General features: G+C 38.9%; 2 protein-coding genes across 8 annotated transcripts; both read left to right on the plus strand.

Moving 5' to 3' along the window:
• Window positions 1–1,532: 1,532 nt before the first annotated feature.
• On the plus strand, window positions 1,533–11,754 carry LOC113507909 (annexin A7-like). Of its 7 annotated transcripts, none has more exons than XR_003401936.1 (5): window positions 1,533–1,974; window positions 2,666–2,817; window positions 3,359–3,496; window positions 5,745–5,882; window positions 7,662–7,720. XR_003401936.1 is itself a non-coding variant. In XM_026890855.1 (4 exons), the coding sequence occupies exons 1-4, from the start codon at window positions 6,727–6,729 to the stop codon at window positions 11,250–11,252; spliced, it is 615 nt and encodes a 204-aa protein (XP_026746656.1). In that variant the 5' UTR covers window positions 6,424–6,726; the 3' UTR covers window positions 11,253–11,754. The 7 variants fall into 7 exon arrangements, 3 of the variants coding, with proteins under 3 accessions (XP_026746656.1, XP_026746657.1, XP_026746655.1); XR_003401935.1 differs by having other exon boundaries at window positions 1,535–1,974; window positions 3,352–3,504; XR_003401933.1 differs by having other exon boundaries at window positions 1,536–1,974; window positions 3,352–3,496.
• A 6,693-nt stretch (window positions 11,755–18,447) lies between these two features.
• LOC113507908 (WD repeat-containing protein 74-like) lies at window positions 18,448–24,324 on the plus strand. The gene is made up of 8 exons (XM_026890852.1): window positions 18,448–18,609; window positions 18,972–19,126; window positions 19,533–19,752; window positions 20,695–20,875; window positions 21,486–21,578; window positions 22,044–22,242; window positions 23,195–23,361; window positions 24,093–24,324. The coding sequence occupies exons 1-8, from the start codon at window positions 18,546–18,548 to the stop codon at window positions 24,304–24,306; spliced, it is 1,293 nt and encodes a 430-aa protein (XP_026746653.1). The 5' UTR covers window positions 18,448–18,545; the 3' UTR covers window positions 24,307–24,324.
• The last annotated feature ends 1,902 nt before the right edge of the window (window positions 24,325–26,226 follow it).

The following is a 26,226-nucleotide window of genomic DNA, read 5'->3' on the forward strand; positions in this document are numbered from 1 at the left end:
CACGACCTAAGTCAATATGAATGGAAAATTAGATTAGCCTTGAACATTGGAGTTTTAGCGGAATTGTGACGTCACCATGGAAAATGTAGCACCTACTGCCATAAAAAAATGATAAAAACAATGACTTTGAAAATAGGAGTCGTGTGTTAGTCACGGGTGGAAAGTTTGGTTTGGTTAGGAGTCTATTCGCTAAGATGCGTTTATAAACTGGCTAAGGGTGAAGAAAGAAAAACAAATTTATCAAAAAAGTTCTTGAGCCATATTATTTTTTAAATTACAGCCCCACTAGCTGTTGCCCACAAATTAAAAATGATCCCACGCTAATATAATATCAGAATAACAATCCTATGTATTAATCCTGATTATAAATTTGTGTACCAAGTTTCGTCTAAAGCCGTTAAATTGTTTTTGTGTGAAAGAGGAACAAACATCCATACATACAAAATTTCGCGTTTATAATATTAGTTTGATTTCAGAGAACCCTTTTCCATTGTTATAAAAGCATTAAAATAATTATAACAAGAGAAAAATATTATATAATAAATTATTATACTTGACAAAAATATACACATATATCATAATAATTATAAGTGGACAATTAAACTTCAGTCATATTTTATAAAATATATACTTCTGTAAATTTTGCCAACGAAATAAAAATACGTTAAAATTCCATTATTTTGCATTTTTAAATTAAACATATCATTCAACTTTTTTTTTTTTAATGTTCTTAGCTCTGAAATAATTTATTTACAATTTTACAGAGTTAAATATTTACAAGTTAAAAAACAAAAAATTATTAAATTAAAGCATCAAAAAATTCATCGGCGTCGCTGCCGTTCAACGTGGCAATGCTGCCAGCCTTTTGGGCACAATCCCAGCCGGCAGCGACGCCGATGAATTTTTTGATGCTTTAATTTAATCATTTAACTTAATTATAACCGTACCGACCGTTGCTTAACTTGAAGTTATTTTCATTTGCATTCTCAGGAAGCCGACTCCAACACAGTTGACAACAGGCTAGGATGATATGATTCTCAGGGCCCCGATTCTGCTATTTACAATGGCCGATGAAAGAAATACAATAAGATTAAAATTAACACTATTCCTATCATTCTAAAGCATTTTAAAAACACAATAACTGGAAATATATTTAATTAACCATCAGTGTTCCACCCGTACTGGGTTTCCAATAGCTAAATAAATAAATAAATATAAATAAATGCGGACAACATCACATACATTGTTCTGAACCCAAAGTAAGTTGCTAAAGTTGCTAAAGTTGTGTTATGGAATTCAGATACAACGAAGGTACCACAAACACCCAGACCCGAGACAATGTAGAAATGTGAATTTTTACATTGACCCGACCGGGGATCGAACCCGGGACCTCAGAGCTAGCGGCACCTTGAAACCGGTGCGTACGCCACTCGACCACGGAGGTCGTCGTAAGTAACTGTCTCAGAAAACTACTTAGATTAATACGAAAAGTGCCAATTTAATCCAATTCCCATCAATTCATCGGCCATTGTAAATAGCAGGATTGGGGCCCAGGTATCTCATCATCTCCAAGGTTAACAAGTTACTTTGCGCCAGGATTCAAACCTACAATCTTTGACTTAACTATCCAATCATTAAAAGCTGAAAAACTTCATAGGTTTGTTGTCATGGCACCAGAATAAACACCAATCTCCAAAGAGGTTGTTACCAAAACTCTTTACACCAAAAATAATGACAATTAAATTCTGTCAAACGCAGACAAAAACCAATTCCAAAATGAACTAGACTGCTTAAATTAAATTCCATGTATTGTCAACCTAAGCACCGTATTCTATCAATAGCAAAACAGGCAAAGCCTTTGATTTTCCATCGCCAAACGAGTATCCCGCATCGGCTGCCATGCTCAAACACATTTTCAAAGTTCTTATTCTGCTGACGCATACTTTGTCAGCGTGAGAGACCATGAGGAGACGTGTAAGAATATATTTTTATGTACTCAATTACTAATAAAACAACTACTCACTCTATTGCTGTCCACTGCTGGACATAGGCCTACTCCAAGGAGCGCCACATCGCTCGGTCCTCCGGTTTCCGCATCCAATCCAAACCAGCTACCGTGTTAATACCGAGGGCATTTCGAAGCTGATTTTGCTGGGTGATTCTCTAGTTAATTAAATAGCTCAATAATCAGAAACCAGAGCAGTTAATCGCTCAAGTCGCGCAAGAAGCGACTTGAGCTGGATAGGGCAGCAGGGGGAATTGTCTTCCTTCTAACAGGCCAAGAAGAACATGGACGCGACGTCCTGAGCGTCCGTTCTTACGATGAGTGAAGGGTCCAGTCATTTTAACATCTATAACTCTTCAAGAAGAAGTCCAACAGGATTAAGCGTGCTGGAGTCGGGCAGGACGACTCTGGCTCAGGCAGTAGAAGCGAGGCTCGAGGGTTTTCAGTCGGTGAGATTCCGGAGTTAAAGACGTTAGCGTTTGACACCTAGAAAAATACTTGAAGTTGCTTTAAAAAACTTGTAGTCTGTTCTTGAAACTAGTCGGGTAGTCCCGATAAATACGCGTTTGTAAACCGTTGCATCATCATCATCGGCCTAGCCTTTATCCAACTATGTTGGGGTCGCGACCAGTAAACCGTTGCATCATTCTTCTCCCCAAGGTCTCCCGCCGTGTTAGGGCGGCTGCGCGGCCTGCATGGCATACATCACCTTCTACACAAGCAGCCAGACCCTTGCCGCCTACATGGGATCCAAAGGCGGCTTAAGGCGGAGATGATAATGAATAAGGGTTAGCACAGCACAGAGTTTGGAGGTAAGCAGCTAAAGAGGTAGACTTCTACGGATATGAGTGTGATTCAATGTTGCTTATCTTTGTATGTAGGCAGATAGGAAATATGGAATCCAGACCAGAGTTGTCCAAAAACAAGTTTAATAATAATATGATATCTACTCAAGTTCAATACATTTTATCACTCAAATAATTATAAGCAATGTATAATTAAACGATCGACCTACTCTTACACAATGAATATCAATAATATAATCAAAAGTGATAATATTGTTAATTAAATAAGATGTAAAATATAGATATATATCTAAAAAAAGCCTATATTAACCTATATTATATAATTTGAAGTCTTTTTCCAGTTATACTGTTTGCATGCCTTATGGTAAAATGTACAAGGTTCCTAATGTTTTTTCTGTAACACCACTAAATGTATATTTGATACCTGCATTTTGTGGAAATAAAGATGTTTGAGTTTGAAAAAAAAAAAACCAGTCGTATTTGAAAAGTAGCGGAAATATTTGCCATGCGATGTACCACCTGATCCCCTCATCTTCGCAGTTTTCAGTATTTCCATCTTCACCCGGAGTATCGAATGCGCCAGTGTTGCATCATCGAATCCTGCCTGAACATCCTCTGCTCATGCTGTCGGCCCTGCTTCGAAGACTACGATTATTATGACTGACCAAGCAAGAACCTCCTTCAGGTAAAAAGGTGTGATAGCTAAAGTTGGACTTAGAAGTACAGGCAGCCTTGACGGACGGGCTGCATAGCTTAGGAACTCCTACCGCTGGGCACGAACTTATAGCTGCTATCCGCCCCGTCTTCTGGGACTGGCTGGAGCGGCGACACGGAGTTCTCTCATACCGACTGACACACGTGCTGACCGGTCATGGCTGTCTCGGTAAGTACCTGTGTCGGATCGGACGTGAATTAAGTGGAGGGTGTCACCAATGTGCTAACTCAGAGGACGACGCGAAGCATACTTTATTAGACTGCCCAGCGTGGGAAAATGACAGACGCGACTTGGTCGCATATCTAGATGGGCAAGCGCTCTCACTACCCGCTATCATCTCAGCCATGGTCCGGAGAGAGTCAAAATCAAAATCAAAATCAAAAAGTTTTTATTTCAAATAGGCCGTATCTCAGGCACTTTTAAAACGTTATATTACTGACTCTAGTTGCACGGTTCCAAAGTGTCATTCTTATGGAGAAGAACCGGCAAGAAACTCCATAAGTTACTCTTTTCAAAATTAAATTTTACAGTAGTATTTTACATTAAAATGAATGTCTGCAAAAACAGCGTAAATTAGCAAAACAAGTATCAAATAGCAAAATGATTATGATTTTCTATAAAAACTGACCTCCAGAGAAGAAAAAGTAAAATAACGTTACAATGAAGTAAGTTTTGCTGAGGTTTACACTGTTGATACATAATCTAAATATGTAGTCCTAATCAAATCCTTAACAGTCAAGGCATGTCATAGCTTCTATGAATAGAGCTGTGGCTAAACTAATAGTAGATAACAAGGAAAATAAGATAATGATTAGGGATGGGCCGAATGTGATTTAAACCGAATACGAACTTCGGCCGAACATTCGGTAAAAATGAAAAATTCGGCCGAACTTCGGCCGAACTTCGGTTCAATTTCACCGAGCTTTTTCGTGTTGTGTCTTGTTTACGCACATGCTGCAAATATTGCTACATGTACCTCGCCCGTAATCCGCACTTCCCCGCGGGGCCGTTAGCAGGCTAGTCATTTGTAAAGACGTCACCATCTTGTCACGTGCTATTATTTACATTTCGCAAATTAGTTAATTGTTTTTACGTGATTTTTGTTGGTTTGATTGACTAAACATTGATGATTAAAATTTTGTTTTTGATTCAGAAATAAAGAAGCTCGTGGCTAAGCTATAACCGCATAAGTGATTCGATCACAGGTTAAGCTAAGCTTGACGCGGTTGGTCCGTAGATGGGTGACCATCTTTGTCATAACGAGTTCTTCCGTGTTTCGGAAGGCACGTTAAATTGTGGGTCCCGGCTGTTATTTCTACATCTTTGACAGTCGTTACAGGTAGTCAGAAGCTTGAAAAAGTCTGACAGCCAGTCTAACCAAGGGGTGTCGTGTTGCCCAGGTAACTGGGTTGAGGAGGTCAGATAGGCAGTCGCTCCTTGTAACACACTGGTACTTAGCTGAAACCGGTTGGACTGGTAGCCGACCCCAACATAGTTGGAAAAGGCTAGGCCGATGATGATTAAGAATTATAGATTTCTAAGGCTGGTTTGATTAGTAAGAAGAGCGGTTTAATTTTTTGTTTTGTTTGATTAAGTAACCAAATATTTTTGAGAAAGGTAATTAATAAAATAATTAATTTTCTCAAGTTTATCACGTATGATTACTTTTTCTTATTCAAATAAATGACTATGAGTATATTATTATTAGGCTTATTTTATTTCACTGTTACTACACAAACGTTTTTTCATTAATTTCTATTATGATAGTGCAAGTATATTTAGTGCAGAATATTCGGCATTTTAACCGAAATTCGGCCGAATGACGAAGTTCGGTTCAAGCTGCCGAAGTTCGGTTAAACCGAATGTAAAACGAATTTCGGCCCATCCCTAATAATGATCTAGTAGACCGCCAGGGAGACGCCAGAGAGAGTGCGTGGGTAGCGGTTTCTGACTATTGTGAAACCCTCATGTTAGCAAAAGAAGCTGCTGAACGCGAGCGGGAGGTGACTACAGACAACCCGTCGCGGCGCAGGCGGCTTGTGCGTCGAAGACAAAACGACCTGCGACCACCGTAAGGTCGGGCCTGCGGGTGGCAGGGAGGGCACCCTGCCATACGTCCAGCTAACAGGCCAAGAAGGAGACGGACGTGTCGTCCTGCATGTCCGTTCTTACGAGGAATGAGGGGTTGGCTTTTAAACCAAACCTTCGCCGTTTTCAGTATTTACATCTTCATCGGGAGCTTCACCAAATGCGCCAGTGTTGCATCATCGGATCCTGCCTGAACTTCCTCTGCTCATGCTGTCGGCCCTGCTTCGAAGACTACGATTATGACTGACCAACCAAGAACCTCCTTCAGGTACAAAGGTGTGATAGCTAAAGTTGGACTTAGAAGTACAACGGTACAATGAATTAAGGAATTTAATCCATGTGCCGAAGGTAGTTTCACAAACACTCAAGTCACTTGCACAAAGACACCCGGACTCAGGACAAGCATTCGTCGAGCCCGCGACACGTTGCGCTCAGTGGGTGATGGTGGCGTGGTGACTCAACCACTCGGCTCTCCATGCATTCATTAAAAAGAGTAACTTTGACCGAATTTATTTAAAAAACGAGTGTTTTGTTTGGTGAAGTATTTGTGTATTTGTGTAGGTAGGTACTTAAATAATTGATAGGGCGTAATGAGAGAGAATATAGGATAAGGATGAAGCCTATAGAAGCTAATGAGTTCTCAGATAGCTTTACAATTTAACAATTAAAAATACTTACATCAACAACTAAGGGTATACGTATACTTGGTTCTTGTATAAAATTGCCTGGGTACAGTTTTGACAACGGTATTTATTCATGATACTTTCAAAGATCTACGCAGTTACCTATAGTAAAAGAAAAGTGATTGAAAAAAAAAAACTGCCGATAAGCGCTCAGCAGTTTTATTTGTTGTGACAATAACTTATTCATCGTAACAAACCTCTTTTCCACACAAACCTATTCAGACTTTTTCCTTCTTCTAATTACTGCTGTCATCCGCCATGACAGCCGCCCGTCAGTTGCAAGCAAAATGTCCTCGCGACATCACCATCCAGCAAAATGTCTTCGTTTACAATAAAATAGAAATCCAAGAACAGCAGCCATGTGATTTGTAACAAAAGAAATATACGTATTTTAAAAAACTTTTTGTTGCTTCGTAAGGGGAACGCAAAATGGGGAATATGGTAAGTTACTGTATCATCACGTGAGCGATTCTCGACTAGAAGTCATCTCCCCTCTAGATACTTACCTTCTTTATATTCGTGAACGGGTGTTGCTTGCAGCAGCTGGTCTGATGACCTTGGCCTTAGTAGATGATAGCTTATTTTCGTAGTTACGACGTGTTAGCGATTTCAAATACCTATTTGGTGCGGCACCTACACAATCAAATTGTATTCGTTATTGTAAACGGAAAGACAGCGTGCTGTTGGGGAGTTTTCACGATGTTTCTTCTCTCGCAGCAAAAACACTTAGGAAACGGTGAAAGGTGGGTGAAACTGGATATAGTCCAGTGTAATTTGACCTGCTATTTAGTAGCCTAATTTGAATAAATGACTTGATTTTTTTATTCAAAAGGAAAAACTGGGCGGATTCTTCTTTAATGTATTTCTCGGATGACTTAGCTAGGTTTGTTCCTTACACCTGCCTTCTTTTGGGCTTTGGAACTAATGGGGAATATATCTACATTTATATATTGAGAAATCTTGGATTCTAAATGTCGGGATGTGGAATTAGGATAAAAAAAGAGAATCCAAATTTTATAGTTAGTATTTAGTTTAGTAAATCGAAAGTGTAACAGTCAAGTCACTAATGGTCACTGAGGCACCGCTTTCTGTACCTATGATACCGAGCTGTATCTATGAACCTTTGAACATTTGATAAAAATAATTGAGGGCGGATACCCACAAATCTATTCGTCCCCAACCGATGAGTACTTTTAGCGTATTCGGTTGAATCTAAGAGACTATAAACTGTAAAAACCCCCTATTATACTGCATTCTTACAAATTATTTCTTTTGTAGGAAACCCTCGGCGTCGCTAGCCCGTCTCACACTTGATCGGTATAAAACTTTTAAACCTCTCTTGTATAAAACTTTTCTCTTTCTAGCCGGGACACCACCAAGACCGCACGCCTTTCGGCGGGGGGGGACCGTTTGGCAGGGGCGGCCCGTTTGGCCAGCAGCAGGGAGGGCAAATTGTCCAGGGGGCGGCGATCCAACAGCAGCCGGGCTTGCAGCAGGGCGGATACCCACACCCGCCTTACCCCCACCCCCCACAGACACAGAACTACGGACAGCAGGTGAATTATCTTCTTTATTTCTGCTCTTTTTTTTTGGGATCCTTACCGAAGGGTAAATATGGAACTAGGTATCCATTGTCTGTTTATTGGTCCCCAGGATCCGTGATAGCTAGTTGAAATTGTCACTGATATTATAAAGGTTAAGTGACAGTAAGTGGGACACAAGATTTGATGGGTGAGAGCTTAATACAGGTTTTTTTTTGTTTTTCTCTTCGTATGGAACCCTTGGTGTCGCCAGTCCGACTCGCACTTGACCGGTTATCGTTTTAAATTGTATGCCGTTCAGCATTCGTGGAACAATTCAGAAATATTTGATGAATCAGCATATTTTGTTTCTATTTTTTACTCTTCTAGTGCTAAGATATTCCCTGCCCAAAGGCAAAAAACTAATCTACCTGTTCAATCCACATTTTCGTAATTTAAATATATGTTTTCGTGATATAACATTTGTGAATTGTACACGAATGCAGACCGGCGGTAGGGGCCCAGCGGTCTTTGGTCCCCTGCAAAGGCCTGACCTCGACAACAGAGCCCCAGCACCAGGAACAGCTAAACTACGTCCACCAAGCGAAGACAGGAGGCACGCACACGATGAAGTAAGAAGACAAGGAATAGATGACACCGAAGTATCTCTCTACAAGAAATACTTGGATCACAAGCAAACCCAGGCGGCATCCACCAAGCATATCCCACTTGCACCCACACACTCGTCCAACGAAAGAACTGAAACTCTTCTTGACAGTGGTCCAGCAACAGGCGCCTTAGTCATTAAGGACGTGCAGGGGCAAACACCGCCGCAGCAAGTCCATACACCTCTGCCCCAAGAAACGGAAAGCAGATCAGAAATTCATGAGCAAAAAAGACATTCATTAGTGCCTGATCCCCCAAATCCGCCAAATCCAGAACCCCTTTGCAAGCACGTACCACACGAGCCCGAGAATGTGGAGGAGGAAGAAAGGACTCAAATACAAGAGCCACCGAGGCACAACAGTATTGGGAACTCAGATATATCTTTGCTCAATCGACCTTTACAGACGCAGACCGAAAGCAAACGCGTATCTCATAAACCTGTCAACATAAATGATGAAGAACGAACACAGATTCAGGAAACGCAGAGACACAACGGTGTAAGTTCAGATATATCTTTGCTCAACCGACCGTTGCAGACACAGGCTCAAAGCACGCACGTGCCTATCAGCCCAACTGGGTCCGAAACAGACTTCAGAGTGAGTCCCGTACATGAGTCCCATCAAACGAGAAACGTTAGTATCATGACTCGATTAAAAGACCGCATCGCTTCTCGCAATAGGTTTTTGAATTACTTAATACCTAGATCGAGAACGAGGCGAGCATCGCGACGTGGGAGCAGTCGCGAGCCTAGGACGTAACTAGGAAATAGGAAGCCATTGTAAAAGCGACCTAAATTTCATAAACGGTACTCATAATTCAAGCGAAAATTTGACAATGTGGCTACAATACAATTACGTTACATCTTTAGAGAGACAGAAACAAAATCATCTGTCACCTTAAACGATACGCTTGATGAAGATATAAAGGCATTCAACCAAGATATGCAGACTGTACTCCTTCAGCATTCAGAGGATAAAACTCAAGAGAGATGTGTCTGTAACACATATCTAACGGACTTCGATTTAGAAGACGCCAAAGGAATGCCATGCCTTTAGGGTCTGTGAGCTCACCCGGCGTTACCCGGGATATTTTCGAAAAATCTTGACAAGAGAAGATACTAGTGGCAAAAAGACGCCTGTTCCCCTAGGGACTCCTGAAGCTGGTATGAGGAGTCTTACTGCAAGAGATCCAATATGATGGCAACCATTGACAGGTAAGATGAATGATTTTACGCTCAATGATTAAGTATGTAGTACTTTGCCAATTTATACCGTAGTATCTTTGTTAGGGTTCCATGCCTAACGAGCAAAAACTGGTCAAGTGCGAGACGGAATCACGATACTAACGACACGACGCTACCGCAATTTGTTTTTCTTTACCTTGTACTTTAATCTGTACGGAAAATAGACTTCAGAAAAAGGTTACAAAATAGATGCAAGATCAAGAATATTTTACAATTCATTTGTAACTTTAGGTGGACTAACAACATGGTCTAAGCCAAGCGCAAGTTTAGTATTAAGCGCCTCCTGAATCCACCTTCTCATATTCTAATGCCTTTATCGTTTCTCCCCAGCAGCCTCCGCGCGGCTACCCTCACCCGCAGCAAGGCTACCCTCAACCCCAGCAAGGCTATCCTCATCCCCAACAAGGATACCCTCACCCGCAGCAAGGGTATCCTCATCCACAGCAAGGTTATCCACAGCAGGGATTTCAGCAGCAAGGTTTCCCGCAACAAGGCTATCCACAGCAGGGCTACCCACAAGGCTACCAGCAGGGACCGTTTCAAGGTAAACTATATATTTTTATTATTTTCTCTTTTCAAACGACACCCGCAGTAAGGAATTTAATCCTTGTGTCGCGGGGGTTTTACAAACATACAACTCACATACACAGACACCCAGACTCAGAACAGAAGCATTTGTGGATCACACAATGCTTGTACTACGCGGGGATGGAACCCGCGACACGACGTGCACAGTGGGCTTGGCGTGGTGACCTCAATCACTCGGCTATATTCTAATTATTTCGAAATAAATGGCAGCTGGAATTATGAAGACGTTGACCTCTCTTCTCGTCTGGCAATCTAACGTCTTTGGCAGCATTGATGACGCCCCAGAAACTATGCGTCTACTGTCTGGCAACGCCTTGTCTTGCGGCGTTGTGTTTGGAAAATCTTTGTGTAGTGCCTTCGAATCTGGTTTAATGTCAAAAATCTATGTCTATGTAGTGTATTAAGTAAAGAAATGCTGTAAATTTTCGAAATCTTCTAGAATGCGCTAGCTTAGTCAGCAATGCTCAAACCTTTCCTATATGGGAAGAGGCCTGATCACAGCAGTAGGACGTATATGGGCTGGTACTGTTAAAGTAGCAATTTATTCAGTTTGACTGCATGGATAGCCGAATGGTGTAGTTCATCACGCCAACATCACCATTTTTTTACGTATTTATTGTGATGCACGAACTATTTCTGAGTTTGTAGAGTTTGTTTTGTACAATAGTCTTGAATATTTATGATACCTCCCACGACACAAGTATATGAAATAGAAAAAGGTAATACTATTTTTGGTACAAGGTGGTCAACAGCAAAGCCCGATGGCCGGTGCTGCCAAGAGCGCTGGTATGGCTGCTGTCATCGCCTGCCTGACCTGCCTAGCCTGTTCCTGCTGCCAGGCCCTCATGGGCGCGGCCATGGGAGGAGGAGAAGACGGTGAATACGGTGGCGAAGACGGAGGCCAGGCCGCAGTCTCACCTCCAGACCTCGACCATTAAGAATTCAAGTATTCAAGGACGACACTTTGATAATGCCGAACGACACTTTGATTAGTCATCTTGTATTGTCATGTTGTCGTTGTCATTTCGTTTGACGATGACAATGAAATCATGATATTGTAGTCTGACAACAGAATTTGATTGTTAGAAGGAGTAAAACTGCAGGCTAGTTTTATAAACAGCTTTCTTAATGGCGCCTCACCGTGGGCAGCTCACAAGCGAAGTAGTCATTAAATAGTAGGAATAATACTCTTTATTTACATGAAAGACCTGCAGTGACATAGTTCGTATTCAAGAACGACTTAATAAAAGCTACTATGATATTATGCTGTCATTGTCATATGTCTTGACGATGACAAAAACGGCGTGACATCGTAATTAACCAGAACCAAATAATTAGGACTGCTATAAAAAGTAGTGATTTTTAATTCAGTTTCAGTTGTATCTATCTCACGTACGGCCTCATTTTGCATTTCGTTTCTATACAGTGTATAACAAGACCTTCTATGCCAGCTTGCCAAGCACAGGTTGTCAGTCCCGAGTTTTATAACATCTAAATCAAGAACTGTATTTTAAGACCTTTTATGTCAAAATTCAAAAACGTCACACTGTGACCCCGTCACGGACTCAGACCGGGCTTGCAAACTGGTGTTATTAAGAGCATTGATAATGGCGCCCCACCGTGGGGCAGCTCACAAGTGTGGTGATCAATGCTCGTTCTGCGGTGCAGTGAGATAGTTACAGGCTGCTGTCACTAACAGCTTTGATAATAAACGTGTAGAACTATTGTCGGTATTCAAAAAAGATGTAAGGATAAACGACACTCTATGATGTGATGCTAACTTTGTTATTTCGTGATTTTGTCGCAACTGCAACAGTTTTACTTTTAGAGTTGTCGTTAGGCTCCTAAAAACTTATGCTATAATTATGATCTTTAACTATGTATGTAGTATATTGTACCACCTAGTATATTGTTGTGGAAGCAACGCCCCGCAATGACAAAGACAGTATGACAGCGTGGAGAGTTTTATGTTGATGTATTTTTTTAATTTTGGAGATAGATTTATTCGACTTATTTTGATGGATATTGGTTACTTAGAATTTGCTTGGTAAGCTACGAATTTCTAACTGAGACTACTTCAAAATATTCTATGTCGTATTCAAGAATGGCTCCATAATAAAAAGTCATACTTTGATGTCATGCTGTCACTGATATGTTTTTGACAGCCATAATAACAGCTTTACATTATAGGATAATATCAAAACTTGATCGTTAGAAGGACTCCTTCGCATAAAGAGATAGTCAAAGGCGACGTGACATCAGTATAACTTTTATAATTGTCGTTCTTGTAAATTCAGTTGTACGGAACTCAGAAATGCCAAAAATTCGCTTTTTTCAATCACAGTGTCTGCTTTTTAACATTTTTTGACCTTAGCAACGTTTTATCCTGTCCAATTGCAGTTTACTTTGATGTAAAGGTAAGGTACACTTAACATCTGGTCTTTGTTTCATGTTCAAACAATTATGCCAATCCTGAGATACAACGGACTAAGGATAGACCTTTTTTAAGATCTTAGATCCATAATTGCGAACGACACTTTGATAAAAGTCACCCTACGTCGACATGTTGTCCTTGCTATTTCGTTTAACAGTGACGAAGACAGTTTTACATTATATTATGAAATCACAACTCGACAATAACATCTTTATATCATGAAATGACAACAGAACTCGGTCATCAGAAGGATAACAAGTCCTTCGAATTCACTTTGTCATTGTCAAGCGGAATGACAAAGATATTATGACACCATAGTGTAACTTTTATCAAAATGTCGTTCTTGAATCTGGATGTCTTTCGATACTCGTTTTTAGAACTTTGACCGGTTATGTCCGGAACTGAGTGAATTATAACACTTTCATTAATAAGAACCTTATTTTGGGATTGTACACCTATGTCATCATAGTAATTTGCTATAATTTTCTAAAATTTACACACAACGCCACCTCGCCTCAAAAGAAGCAAAGCAAATAATAAACATACTTATTAAATACATGCAAATACATACATATTTTAAATAAAACTTATCAAAAGACAGAACAAATGATCGTTCCGTCACACAAACATTTGTCCTGGATGGGAAATGAATCCAGGACCTCCGGTATAGCAGTCACGCCCACTATCCACTAGACCAACCACGCCTTGCTCCCGACCAACATCCCGACCGAAACCTCTTGCATATTAAAGTTTCGTTTTTGAATGCGGACATTCTTACCGTGACAGACCTATTAAAACTAGCTTCTAACTTCATGATCCCGAAAACAACAGATGTCTTACTATACTTATCATTAAGACCTTATTTATGAGTTTCCTATTCAATTTGAAACTAACATCTACAGATACAGCTTAAAAATGAAGCTTTAATACATCTCCTTCTCGAGAAGACTGTGGTATCTTCTTGGTCCTGCCTATCCTGTCTTGCAACTTGAGAATAAATCCTCTATTGCCGGCTCTTTATGAACATCAACGTAATTTTTTACCTGCCTAATTTTCTTTTGAGTAACGAAGGGTAACTTTTTCCCTCTTCTAATCTCTGGAAAGACGATTCTTCTACAGCAATTACAACGCCATTCCTTTCCAGGGTGCTCCCGACTTAATACTATTTTTATTCATATATCCCTAGCCTTAGATGACCCACTATATTCGGGTGCTCCTACTGTCCTATGCGTTTTCCTCTCATGAACGAATCCAGGTCATCCTGCCATCTTTGCCTGTAATTATTTTTGATCATTTACTATGCCATTATGATAAGCAATAATGTCTTTCATACGAAACAGTTTTGAAGTGAATTTAATCGACATTTCTTTTCATTGACTACATTGAGAAGAAGTATCGACACAAACTTATGGATCTCTCTCTCTTTCAAAAGCCAATCATTTGTTCGTTGTTCAAACCAATGCAATATGTAGAACATAGTATGTTTCTAAAGTTTTTTAAAGAAAGGAGGTTGGTAGTCAGGCCATCAAATACTCAAAAAGCAATTTATCTAGAAGTGATGGTGGTCTCTGCTTAGCGGAGATTGGCAGTCAGCTCTCCATATTGCGTCCTGTCTTGCGAGATAACATTGCAATTAGAACTCTTGCAATCTCCTCCATTGCTGAACAGTCCCCGCTTAAGACCATCTTAAGATCTTTAAACACCTCCTTTTAAGATGGGTTCGCGAATATGTTTGCTGCCTTCCAATCTTTTGCAAAACTATTACTATTCTATAATAGACGTATATCTTTTTTTGGATATTCTCGGCTTTTTTACTAAATCGAATTAAATTTATCACCTCCCAAATGGATCCCTTAGAAGTGATGGTTGGCAATCATCCTATCTCTTGAGAGATCCTGCATGCTATCTATTCCTGCAGAAACTTCAAGTCCTTTCTTGGATCTTCATATTTACATCTTAAGACAGAACTTTTATTAAAGACCTTTATCCTCGAATTTGGGACGACACAGTTCCACATTCTTTCAGCTTCAATCCAATCTTGGAAATAACGGCATCCTTCCTAACACCATATTAAGTTTTGTAGTGAAAGTGTCGTTCCGAATGTCATTGGCATCTAACTTTGTCGTCTTGTCATAGATGATGACAATCCTGCAGTAACTCCAATCCCTTTTTTGACATTTTCAATTTCATATTAAGTCCAATTTAATTTTGAGATCTGATTAATGTGCCCTTTGAGTAGCGTGTGTTAGCTGACAGCTATGCACATCTTCCGACATCTTGCGAAACAAGTGACAATTTAACAATTGCCTAACATTACGCCGGTTGTTTGCCGCTTCTTACTAATTCAATCTTTATTTTAATATCTGCTTAATGTATCCTTGAACAGTAAAGGTTAGGATGCAGATCTGGTGGTAAGCTATCTCTTAAAAGATGAAGACAATTATCACGAAGTCGCAACTCCACCTTATTCCCCGCTTCTTACTAAGACCTTATGATTAACATCTATACCTATCCTTCTAATGAGAAGATTAGCTTTAATCTCCTGTGGCATCCTAACCTTGCAAGACTGACAATTCTTCAGCACTAGCAACTCACAAACTCAACAAACTGCTTTGCCGGATATTGAAAACTCCTTTCTGAGATCAACTATTTTAAAACAAATCTGTCTTTCCTTGGTGTCATTCGAGTGCCAGTCGCATCTTGTGACATTTTCCAATAATTATGATTTCATTCTATTTCCAACATGTTGCCAACACCTTTCTTAGTCAAGTCTTCTTCTTATCTATTTTTTTTTTATAAATAACTACCTCAAACTGTCCCATCAAACTGAGACTTGGTATTTACAGTATATAAAGATGACTGCTGCTTATTTCAAAGATGTTCCTATCTAATTTCTTGATAACCTTTTTCTTCTTCATCTAAACTTAAAACTTGACTTTTGCTGCCCAACCAAACATTGGTATTTAGCAACCAGCCGCTCTGCACATCATACGACATCTTACAAATCTATACTTTTTCGCAGCATTCACAACTCGAATCAGCCCAGATCAATTTTATTAATTAATTCTATTTAGTCTTCCGAATCAATGTGGTAAGAGCATTTGCTCCATGAGTTGAAAAGCAATCTAGATTTAAGGGATTTTTTAGTATATTAATAGCCAAACGATTTTAAAAACTTATTTTGACATTAGTAATAGTGCAATAAATAGGTTTCTTGTTAATTTTACCTTTTTCATTTCTGTAAATTTTTAATTTTTAGATTTTTGGCGGTCTTTGATACCTGTACTGTCTTAAAAGGCTATCGGTTAATTTTGAACCTGTTGGTTGAATAATAGTCGATTGCTACTAATTTGTTTACTTTTTTTAATAGTGTAATAAGAATATCACGAAAAAGAAACAGTTTTCAATATTTCAATGAAGAAATGGTTTACCTAAGTTTGTTTACCAATAAGACTTTTGCTTTTGAATTTATAAAGGGATGTTTCTTGTGGCCTACTTAATGAAGAATCTAGAAACGGTTAAAATCGCTAAAAGACTTTGCTTAAAAACAATTAAATCTTGTGATAAATGTTTTCAAATAGTTAAAGAAACGAATAAATAATAATAATAACTCTAAAATTGTAACGACGTTAGTCTGAATTTTAATAGAGAATGTTATTTAAATATAAAGTTTCACATAAAATTATCTAAATAATTCAAAAAGCAGGATTTATAAATACAGTTTCAAGGAAGTTTTTTTTTGCAGCGATGACCATTTATTAGCAAAGACAATTTAGATTTTGACGGCCATTTTAATTTTATCTATGCAATGGTTTTTGATTTATAAGTATGATTCTTGTCGGTAAAACAATGTTCATTTATTTTTTATAATTTCTCTCTGTCGAACAGACCATAATTGAGACCACCGGTCAGGCTAACATTACATTACAATCTTATAAAGAATACTATTTGTCATGATGAAAATCGATATATTAATCGGTATATTCTTAATATACTTATTATTCTTATTATACTGCAATAGATTTCATCGCAGAGTTTCGTAAAGTCGCATCTTATTAATTCAATAGGTTAAAATAATTTTCTTGCAATAGACGGCTGTTGCAAAGATTTATTTTAATTATGCGACTTTTTTATCCGTTTATTCCTAATACGAGAAACCTATATATTATATCTATTCATTTTTTCAATCTTTAAATCTTTAACATTTTTTAAAATACTTTTTTCAATTGTTTATGTTGGCGCCATTTTTTCCCTCTTTGCATTGACCTCTTGCATGTTTTATCCAATCTTGAACAGTTTTAATTTACGATCGGTTTTAATTTACATTTAACTATAAAAGCTAGGCATTAAGAAAACTGGTTAAATTATTTTTTACCATTTTCTTCTAGTTTCCCGCTCCCAGTCATAAAAAATAATCTGAGCTACCAACTCAAGATTAAAATTTTGGTGTGAAAGGAGGTTTTCCTTAAGAACCTTCTGCATAAAGCTTAAAAAAAGGGTTTATTCTTTTTGTTTTTGATAAATGTAAAAAACATAGTTTTGCTTATAAGGGAACTTTTTATGACTTGGTAGCTCTGATTACTGAAAACTACTTAAAAATATAATGCCCAATTATAGGGTGGAAGAGATATTCTTGTTTATTTAATAGAAGGTTCCAAGGATTACAGGACATGATTTCGGACCCCCGGGCGGTGGAACTTTTCTTCAATTATTTTACGTTCCGTTTCTTTTTTCAAAATTATTACCCTACATATTCCCTAAAATATAAAATAAAATTATATATTACATGGAAGCCCCAACCGTGTAATGTGTAAAATCAGAAGCCCTGATGATTCTGATAATAAATCCTAAATTATTTATAACAATTTAACAAAATTGACCAACACATTTAGATGTCCCTTCCACCCTGTTTTTAAAATAGTTTGTGTATCATTTTAATTCCATGAAATTTCAGCAACTATTAATGCTTTTTATTTTATAATTCTCCATTTTGGGTTTTCCTTGTTCATTAAATCCTATGAACTTACAATAGATAACGACTGTCAAAGCATCATTCAGATTATATTGCTATTATGTGCAAAATATTACAATATTAAATAGTCTAGAAAAAAAAAAACAATATTCAGAAGTATAGAAAAGTTTTTTAAATATGTATATTTGTTAAGGAATTGGTTTGACAATAAATTTGTTTTTCCATCGTTAAATTGTTTCATTTTCAAGATAATAATATTTTATAAAAACATTACGAGTCCCAGCAAACCTTAATTTGCCATGCAAATGAGTTGTGGGTATGAATAAGAGGTGTTGTCCGAGTCTCGGACCTACTCAACAAGCACACAATTTCATGTCAATTGGTCGAGCCGTTTCGGACGGCCACTATCTTATGGCTCTTACGTCCAACGTGACAGGAGAATTTTATATAGGTATTAGATTTTGAGATCTTATTTTTAGTCCATTCTCACGCTCCCACCTGATGTAATCGGTACATCTGTGTGACAAAGATAGAAAATAATAGAAGCTAAGCTTATTTGCCCACTTGTTTAATCATCTCAAAATGATAAGGGCTGTGCATCTGGAGTAATTATAAATTAAAAAAAAATAACATGCAAGTGTTATCGAAACGCAAATATTGTGGAATGAAACGTAATTTAAAAAATGGCATTTCTTCGAAACTATTCTGTCATAAGTGTCATAATTAGGACTGTCACTTTCAAATTGACACTTAGTTTCACGTGTTTACACTTTTGGAAATGCGCTCGCATAGTTTTAAACAAATAATTGTACATAATAATTAACAATGTTGATAGCAGAAGACAAAGAAGTCGACATTTTCGTCGCCAGTAGGATAGGTTCATTCAAACGTAAGTAAAATTTCATTACCTGACTGTACTGTGCGGTAATAGTATACGTATTTTTGTTTATGACCAAAACAACCTGGTTTTAATAGGATTTATACATTAAATCTAGCAAATAACTATTAGCTTCTCCTTAGATACAATTTGAAAATAACACGATATCATTGTCATTTTTTGTAAATACTGTCAAAATTTCTCTTTATTTACAAAAATCTTATTTCATTTGTAATTACTGAGTTTTAGCTTTAAAACAAGCCTTAGCACTGTTTTAATATTGTTTGCATCTAATATAGTATAGTAAATTAACGCTAAAATAATATGTCGCCATAATATAGCAACTGAATATCTTTAAATTTTAATTATTGCAGATATAAAATACCACACAGATACTTCTAAAAACAGTAAAAAGAACATAGAAAACCTCGTAAATATAAAGACTCTGCAAAAAGATGAGTGTATTACCAGACTGGAGTGGGGTAATGCTGACCAGACAGAGATACTTGTTGGACGGAAGAATCAACAGGTGAGGCTATTATAGTCTACCTTTAGTATTATGAAAAAGGAAAAGTTTCTGAGTTAGTGACGTTGTAGGAGTAATGGTGTGACCTTACAATCATAAATTGCTAATAACATTTGTCAATATCATGATAAATTACACCTCTTCAGTGTAATTTTTCATTAGATTTAGATACATGATAGGTCCAATTGATCTTTTTTCCTCTTGTTCAATTGCTCACAACACTGTATGTAAATTATCAAACACAACTATGTGGTTACTTGCCCTGACTGCTATTATGTATTGTAACCCACAGAGTTTCCTGCCCGTCTTTCCCCTGACCACTATCATTAGAGTGAGACCCACCATAGCTCGGAAAAAAACTAGGTGTCATTGTCTTAAGATATATTAATACCACCTAAATGACCCTCAGATTCAAATATACAACACACTGCAAGGCTTCACGAAGTCATACACAGCAGACTTTGCACCCGGCCACGTCGTAGGCCTGGGACGGAGTAAACGGAAGCTCCTAGCTGCTGTCTCCAGCGGAGTGGTGAAGGTGTGGAGTAAGAAGGCGGAGGAGCTCGTAAATGTGGGGAAGGTGGACAGGATGAGGGTCAGCCCTGATGAGGATACTGTGTTTGCTACTGGTGAGATAACCTTTTTTTAATAGTATTCTCATTTCAAGTTCAATTTTAATCATCATTGGCCTAGCCTTTTCCCAACTATGTTGGGGTCGGCTACCAGTCCAACCGGTTTCAGCTAAGTACCAGTGTTTTACAAGGAGCGACTGCCTATCTGACCTCCTCAACCCAGTTACCTGGGCAACACGATACCCCTTGGTTAGACTGGCTGTCATACTTTTTCAAGCTTCTGACTACCTGTAACGACTGTCAAAGATGTAGGAATAACAGCCGGGACCCACAATTTAACGTGCCTTCCGAAACACGGATGAAATCGTTATGACGAAGATGGTCACCCATCTACAGACCAACCGCGTCAAGCATAGCTTAACCTGTGATCGCATCACTTATGCGGTTATGGCTTAGCCACGAGCTCCTCAATATTAATGTTTATTTAACTAATAAAATTTCACATGACTGCATTTACCCTAACACTCTTTATACTTAATACCAACTTTCTAAAAAAACTATTTTCAGAAATTATTCCAAAGACTGAGATGATGATCGAATTAATTATGATCTTCCTGCCAACAATTTTATTACCAAACAAAGCTAAGAACTCTTTTGATTAAGTCATCAATATTATATTTCTGTGTTTTTTCATGTCCTCCCCCAATTTCACCTCCCGCAACTTCTAGACCTTCTATAAATCATTAGGGTGACATTTTCTGTACAGAAAAAACCCCGCAAATAAGATAATATAAAAAGAAATCTTATAGACCGCTTTACCGATTTTCACCTTTAATACAAAATAAACTAATTGCTCAATCCGTTTCTGAGCTTTGATATCGCAGTTGGACACATGAAACTTATAAACTAAGTTTAACAAATGAAATACCACTGAATTTCTTTTTGCGTAGAGGCTCATTAAATATATTACATAATTCCCAACATGCATATACCTCATAGGTGGTGAAGAAAACGACCTGAAACTGTGGCGCATAGGCGAGCCCTCCCCGACGTTCGTAGCCAAGAACCTGGCGCACGACTGGCTGCAGCTGCGACGCCCCGTGTGGGTGTCCGACCTGCTGCTGCTGTCCGGGGAGGGGGGCAGGCTGGCCGCCGTCTGCTCGCGACATGGATATGTTAGGTAAGACATCTTACCTACCATCATACGGTCAGGCCGTGGACGGGCAAGGATCCGTACACCGAGCTCCATCACAGAAGCCTGCGAACGTCCCAGGAGCTTCTGCTCTTCTGGAGGGAGTTGGGATGGCTGGACTGGGAGCCTCCCAAAGCCACCTGACGCGCAATGGAGCCTACGTGCGGTAAAGGGAGTCCATGGTAACCAGTAACGGTCAGGCCGTGTAATGTGTATGATGGTAAAAACGCGGATGACTTAGCACAGCGGTTCAGGTTTAGTCAGTAGGAGTCTGACACTAGCCATTTCCTCCCACGAGGGAGTGGGGGTCCATGAGTCGCGTCAACCTGCCCATCTGTTCTTATGAGGAGATAGGGGCCGTGGGTCGAGAAGTCTGGCTTTTGTCCATAAAAAAATATTTGAAACCACTCAAGTCAGTCATTAATTGCGAATCGAAAGGCATTTATTCAAATTAGGCTACTAAGTAGCACTTTTTGAAGGTCAGATTACATTGGACAGCACCCAGTTTCGCCCACCCTTCACCGCTTCCTAAAAGGTACCGGTATCGGTATCTACCGGTATCAAAGCTGGTTTATTTACTTCTCTTGTTTTTCCTCAGGTTATACGACAGTCGCGCTCAACGGAGACCGGTCATCAATGTGGACTTTGAAAACATGGCCGCCACATGCATCGCCAGCAGCTTCGACGAACGGTGAGAGTTGTTTTAACATTTAAAACACTATTCAATGATGCAACGGTTTACTCGCGCGTCTTATCCGGAGTCCTTAATCCTTACTGATAAAGAACTCCGGTTGGACCCGAAACTAGTCGGGCACTCCCGATAAATACGCGTGAGGAAACCGTTGCATCATTTAATAATGAAAATGTCTCACGATAATTACTATAAAAATATTTTGAGCACTGTTTTACAATGGGACGTATTTCTTTTTATGTAATGCTTGCTGTTTCCCGAGACTTCTTGAGTTTACGAAGTCCCGTCAGTCAGTTGTGACGTAGCGCGGATTCGATCCTCGCGATCCAACTTATCCCGAGTCTAAGTGTCTTTGTGCATGTGTCTTGAATGATTGTAAAACCCCCTGAAGCACAAGGATTAAATTCCATAATGCGGAGGTCTCTAATCTCTATATAAAAAAAAATCTTTTCATCTCCTCCCTAGCCAAGTCCTGGTTGGCTTCGGTCGCGGCCAGCTGCACCAGGTGGACCTTCGTAAGGGCAAGCCCGACAAGGGCTACAAGGGTTCGGCGGGCGCCATCACAGACATAGCTATAGTGCGAGACAGCAGGCTGGTAGTCAGCTGCAGTTTGGACAGACAGCTGAGGGTGCACGAGTATGGGAGCAAGGAACTGGTTTATAAGGTGTCTATAGGATAATTATTATTGACAGTCCGTCAGACAGATTTTCAAAAAAATAGGGTGTGTTTTTTCGTTTATCTTGTAAACAAAAAATGAAGGGTATACAGTGATTTAAAATCTCGTGTGACGTCACTTACTAGTATGCTTTTTAGTTTTTACTATCAAGTTATGATGCTGGCCCCGACTACCATAAATTCCACCATTTTAAATGCTTTTAATCTTCATTACTTTTTAATGATGTGATAAAATGAGAAATAAGTATTCAATATTTTCTCTAAATCTTGGTTATAAACCTATCTGTGTGCCAAGTTCTGTCTAAAACCGTTCAGTGGTTTTTACGTGAAAGAGGACCAAACAAAAAACCATACATACAAACTTTCGCGTTTATAATAATTAGTAGGATTATAACGATTTACTCACGCGTATGTATCGGTATCGCCCGACTCGTTTCGGACCTAACCGGAGTCCTTAATCATGAGCTGACGCGGCGGGCGAGCGAGACAAACTGATTCATCAATTATTTATTTACCATTTATGTACACACTAGCTGTTGCCCGCGACTTCGCCCCCGTGGGTAGAAGATATAAGTTATGATTTATACCTGCCCTGTTTTTTTCACATTTTCCATTGTATCTTCGCTCCTATTAGTTGCAGCGTGATGGTTTATAGCCTAAAGCCTTCCTCGATGAATGGTCTATTCCTAAGATTAAAGCGTTCAAACAAACAAACTCTTCATCTTTATATATTAGTATAGATATAGAAGTATAGATATAGATACAAATAAAAGTAGCACAAATAATGAAAGGTGTACAAAGGTACTGCTTATTTCTTTAAGAAATCTCTTCCAGCAGACCTGCGAAAGGATAAATAAATTAGAAAAATATACAATAGTGTACAAGCATCGGAAAAACAGAAAGGCGAATATGACAAATACAATTATTTTTATTATTTACAGCAATACTTAACTTCCAAGCTATCCTGCGTGCTAGTCCAGGAGGCCAGCTCCACTCCGCTCACACGTAAAGATGGCGAAGTCAAGGAGGAAGAGGATCCGGAAGATGTGAAGGTGGAAACGGATGCAGACGACCTGGACACGCTGTTCGAGAATATGGAGCCTGTTGGGTGAGGGTTTAGTTATTTGTATTGGTGTTGAACCTGTATGGATGTACAGGTGATGGAAACGGCTGGCTGTTTCGTTGAAAGTGACGAAATTATACCAGATGGACCGACGACCTGGTGAGAGCCGCTGGGTCTCGTTGGATGCAGGTGGCAATGAACCGGTCGCGCTGGAGAACGTATGGAGAGGCTTATGTCCCACAGTGGACAGCTATAGGCTGAGATGATGATGATGATCTTCCTATGCGGAAGGTAGAGGTGTTGTGCGCAGCTTGGGGAGACCTATGTCCAGCAGTGGGACCGGCGTTGTGTTGATTGTACGTATTTACATAAGATTTTAAATGTAAATGTACAAGATTTTTCTTTTCCATAGAGATGTGGGGCCTCAAATGAAAAGTTGGTAAAAATATACCACTACAAATTTTACAGTAAAAGACATGAGGTTTTTTGGAGTTTCAATCATTTCTAGTTTTTAAAACTTCTCCCGTAATAAGAATCTCAATCATTGTGTCGCGGGGGTTTCACAAACATTCAAGTCACATGCACAAGACAACCGGACTCCAGACAAACATTCGTGGATCACACAAATGCTTGTCCTACGCGAAGATTGAATTCGCGATACGTCCCGCGCAGTGGGTTTGGCGTGGTGACCCCTCAACCATTTAGCTATCCTTATGGATTAATAGTTTACATACTACTTTCTTACACCACAAACTAAAAATTCTTTCAAATTACAGTGAAAAACCCAAAAAGCAGAAACAGCAAGTCCCAGAAGAGATTGATCTCCCAGCTAAGAAGATACGGCCATCTTCTGGCGGCTGCACTGACGCGGACCTCGCGGACCCAGACGACGCCATCAAGAAGCTGCTCAGAAGTACAGAGAAGTTGAAGAAGAAGAGAGAACAGAAGAAGAGAGAGAAGAAAGCTAAGAGCGTGTTCCATAATGCTTGATTATAATGATAATGTTAATTTGTGTTTTATTTTTCACACGTTTTTATAACTCACTTTCTCGTTTGTTTGTCGTTCCGGTTGGATTTTTGCAACTGAGTTTTGAGGCACTTCCCGATAAGCTAGCAGGCTGAAATTCAGGGTAGCTTCAAACCCGATGACAATGCAATTTACATTTATAAAAACTATCAAAATTTTATAAAAAATGACATTTGAAAACTTGGTATTTAGATTTTTTAAATCTATTAAATTAACCCTCGACTGAAAAAGAAGTGCTATAAGTTTGAAGTGTCTATATCCTTGTTTCACCATCCAAAACACAGTTACAAATACCCTCCCCTTCCGCGATCATGCATCATTTATAACTGAAGGGGCAGAGGTCACACTAGAAAGATCATAGTTATTATTTGGAATACAGTCCGAAGAATCGAAAAACGAGACGTAGGTTTTCGGTCTTTAAAAAAAAAGACTCCCGCACTAAGGCATTTAATCCTTGTACCGCGGTGGGTTTCACAAACATTCAGGTCACATGCACAAAGACACCCAGACTCAGTACAAGCATTCGTCGATCACACAAATACTTGTCGAACGCGCAACATTTCGCGCTCAATGGGTTTAGCGTGGTAACCTCAAGCACGCGGCTATTCGAGCAGTCACAGTAATGAGTCTGTAGTGGAGCTGGGCAGGCCACTTGGCCAGACGAAGTGACGGCAGGTGGACTAAGGCAGTGACAGAATGGTGGCTGAAGATAAGACAAAAGAAGCGTCGGTTTTCCAATAGGTCGACGATATATTAAAGGTCTCGGGTCGAGTCTGGATGAGGCTAGCACAGGACCGTAGAAATTGCCACGATAAAATTAAGAAAATATCTTTGAAATTTATGTACTTAGTCTAGTTATACCCAATATTTTAGTATATTAATACAACGTAAGCATAATTATATAGTAAGCAACTCCTCGCCCGCAGACAAACCGATAAACCGGTTTTGTGGGTACTATGTTAAAGATAATATGTAATTGTGCAATAAACAAAATAAATAATAATAAAGATTAGGCCTATGCCCATCAGTTAGAGGACAAAGGCTGTGGATGATGATAATGAGGAATATGATATACCGAATAACATATTTTCCTTTTTTTCTTATTGTGGTCGTTTTGTATCTGTAACGTGTGAATGTCTAACCTAAACACTTTATAAGCATTTTCAAAGGTAGGTACAATGATTTTACAATTCAGTTTTTAATCAGTTTAGGTCACTCAATTGTACCTTTCTTTAATAATTATTTTTACAAATACATATACCAGAATCGCCCCTTAGCAAAAATATTATGGGTCTGTGGTCGCACTGTAGCATCAAAAGTCAAAACCAAAAGTTTTCAAAATTTCATGTTCATGTCATACATAAGTCAAATTAAGTCAATGGCATCATAATAATATCATTGGCAAGAAGTTGGCACGGCAGGGCAAGGCACTGTAGATACCGGCACTTATACAAAAACATCACTGCGAAAATGTGAAGTGTTATTGTCAAAATTCTTGTATCTCGTAACCGAGAATATAAACGTTTTCACGAAAACGTTGGAGTCCATCCATAAGTTTTGTGAGTCTATAACCTAGACTAACCAAGTTATAATAATGATGCATTGAATTGAAGTTGTATTTTTGCCAAGATAAATAAAAAACTGGAAGCTAGATAAACTTGTTTAGTAAATACACCCAATCATCAGGCAATCATAATCAAAATTGAATGCTCAAAGCGTCCTGTTTGAAACATCGTGAAAGCTTCGTCAAGAAATGTGGATGGTGATCACAGAAGAATTTTTAACTACGTCTTGCAGAATGTGGCTAATATTATTCTAAACCATGTTATAAAAAAGGTTCATTCTAAATAGTTCATCGTAGTTGGTGGCGTTCGCCATTTATTT

This window comes from Trichoplusia ni, unplaced genomic scaffold, assembly GCF_003590095.1.
Source record: "Trichoplusia ni isolate ovarian cell line Hi5 unplaced genomic scaffold, tn1 tig00003472, whole genome shotgun sequence".
Lineage (NCBI taxonomy): Eukaryota > Metazoa > Arthropoda > Insecta > Lepidoptera > Noctuidae > Trichoplusia > Trichoplusia ni.

What these genes read in the sequence shown, in the direction of transcription:
- LOC113507909 (XM_026890854.1), top strand. An exon ending in CACAGAACTACGGACAGCAG is followed by an intron (nt 7,854 to 8,323) that starts GTGAATTATCTT and finishes ACACGAATGCAG; the next exon opens with ACCGGCGGTAGGGGCCCAGC.
- LOC113507908 (XM_026890852.1), top strand. Translation starts at nt 18,546, where the DNA reads ATGTTGATAGCAGAAGACAAAGAAGTCGACATTTTCGTCGCCAGTAGG. An exon ending in GCCAGCAGCTTCGACGAACG is followed by an intron (nt 21,579 to 22,043) that starts GTGAGAGTTGTT and finishes TCTCCTCCCTAG; the next exon opens with CCAAGTCCTGGTTGGCTTCG. An exon ending in GCAAGGAACTGGTTTATAAG is followed by an intron (nt 22,243 to 23,194) that starts GTGTCTATAGGA and finishes TATTATTTACAG; the next exon opens with CAATACTTAACTTCCAAGCT.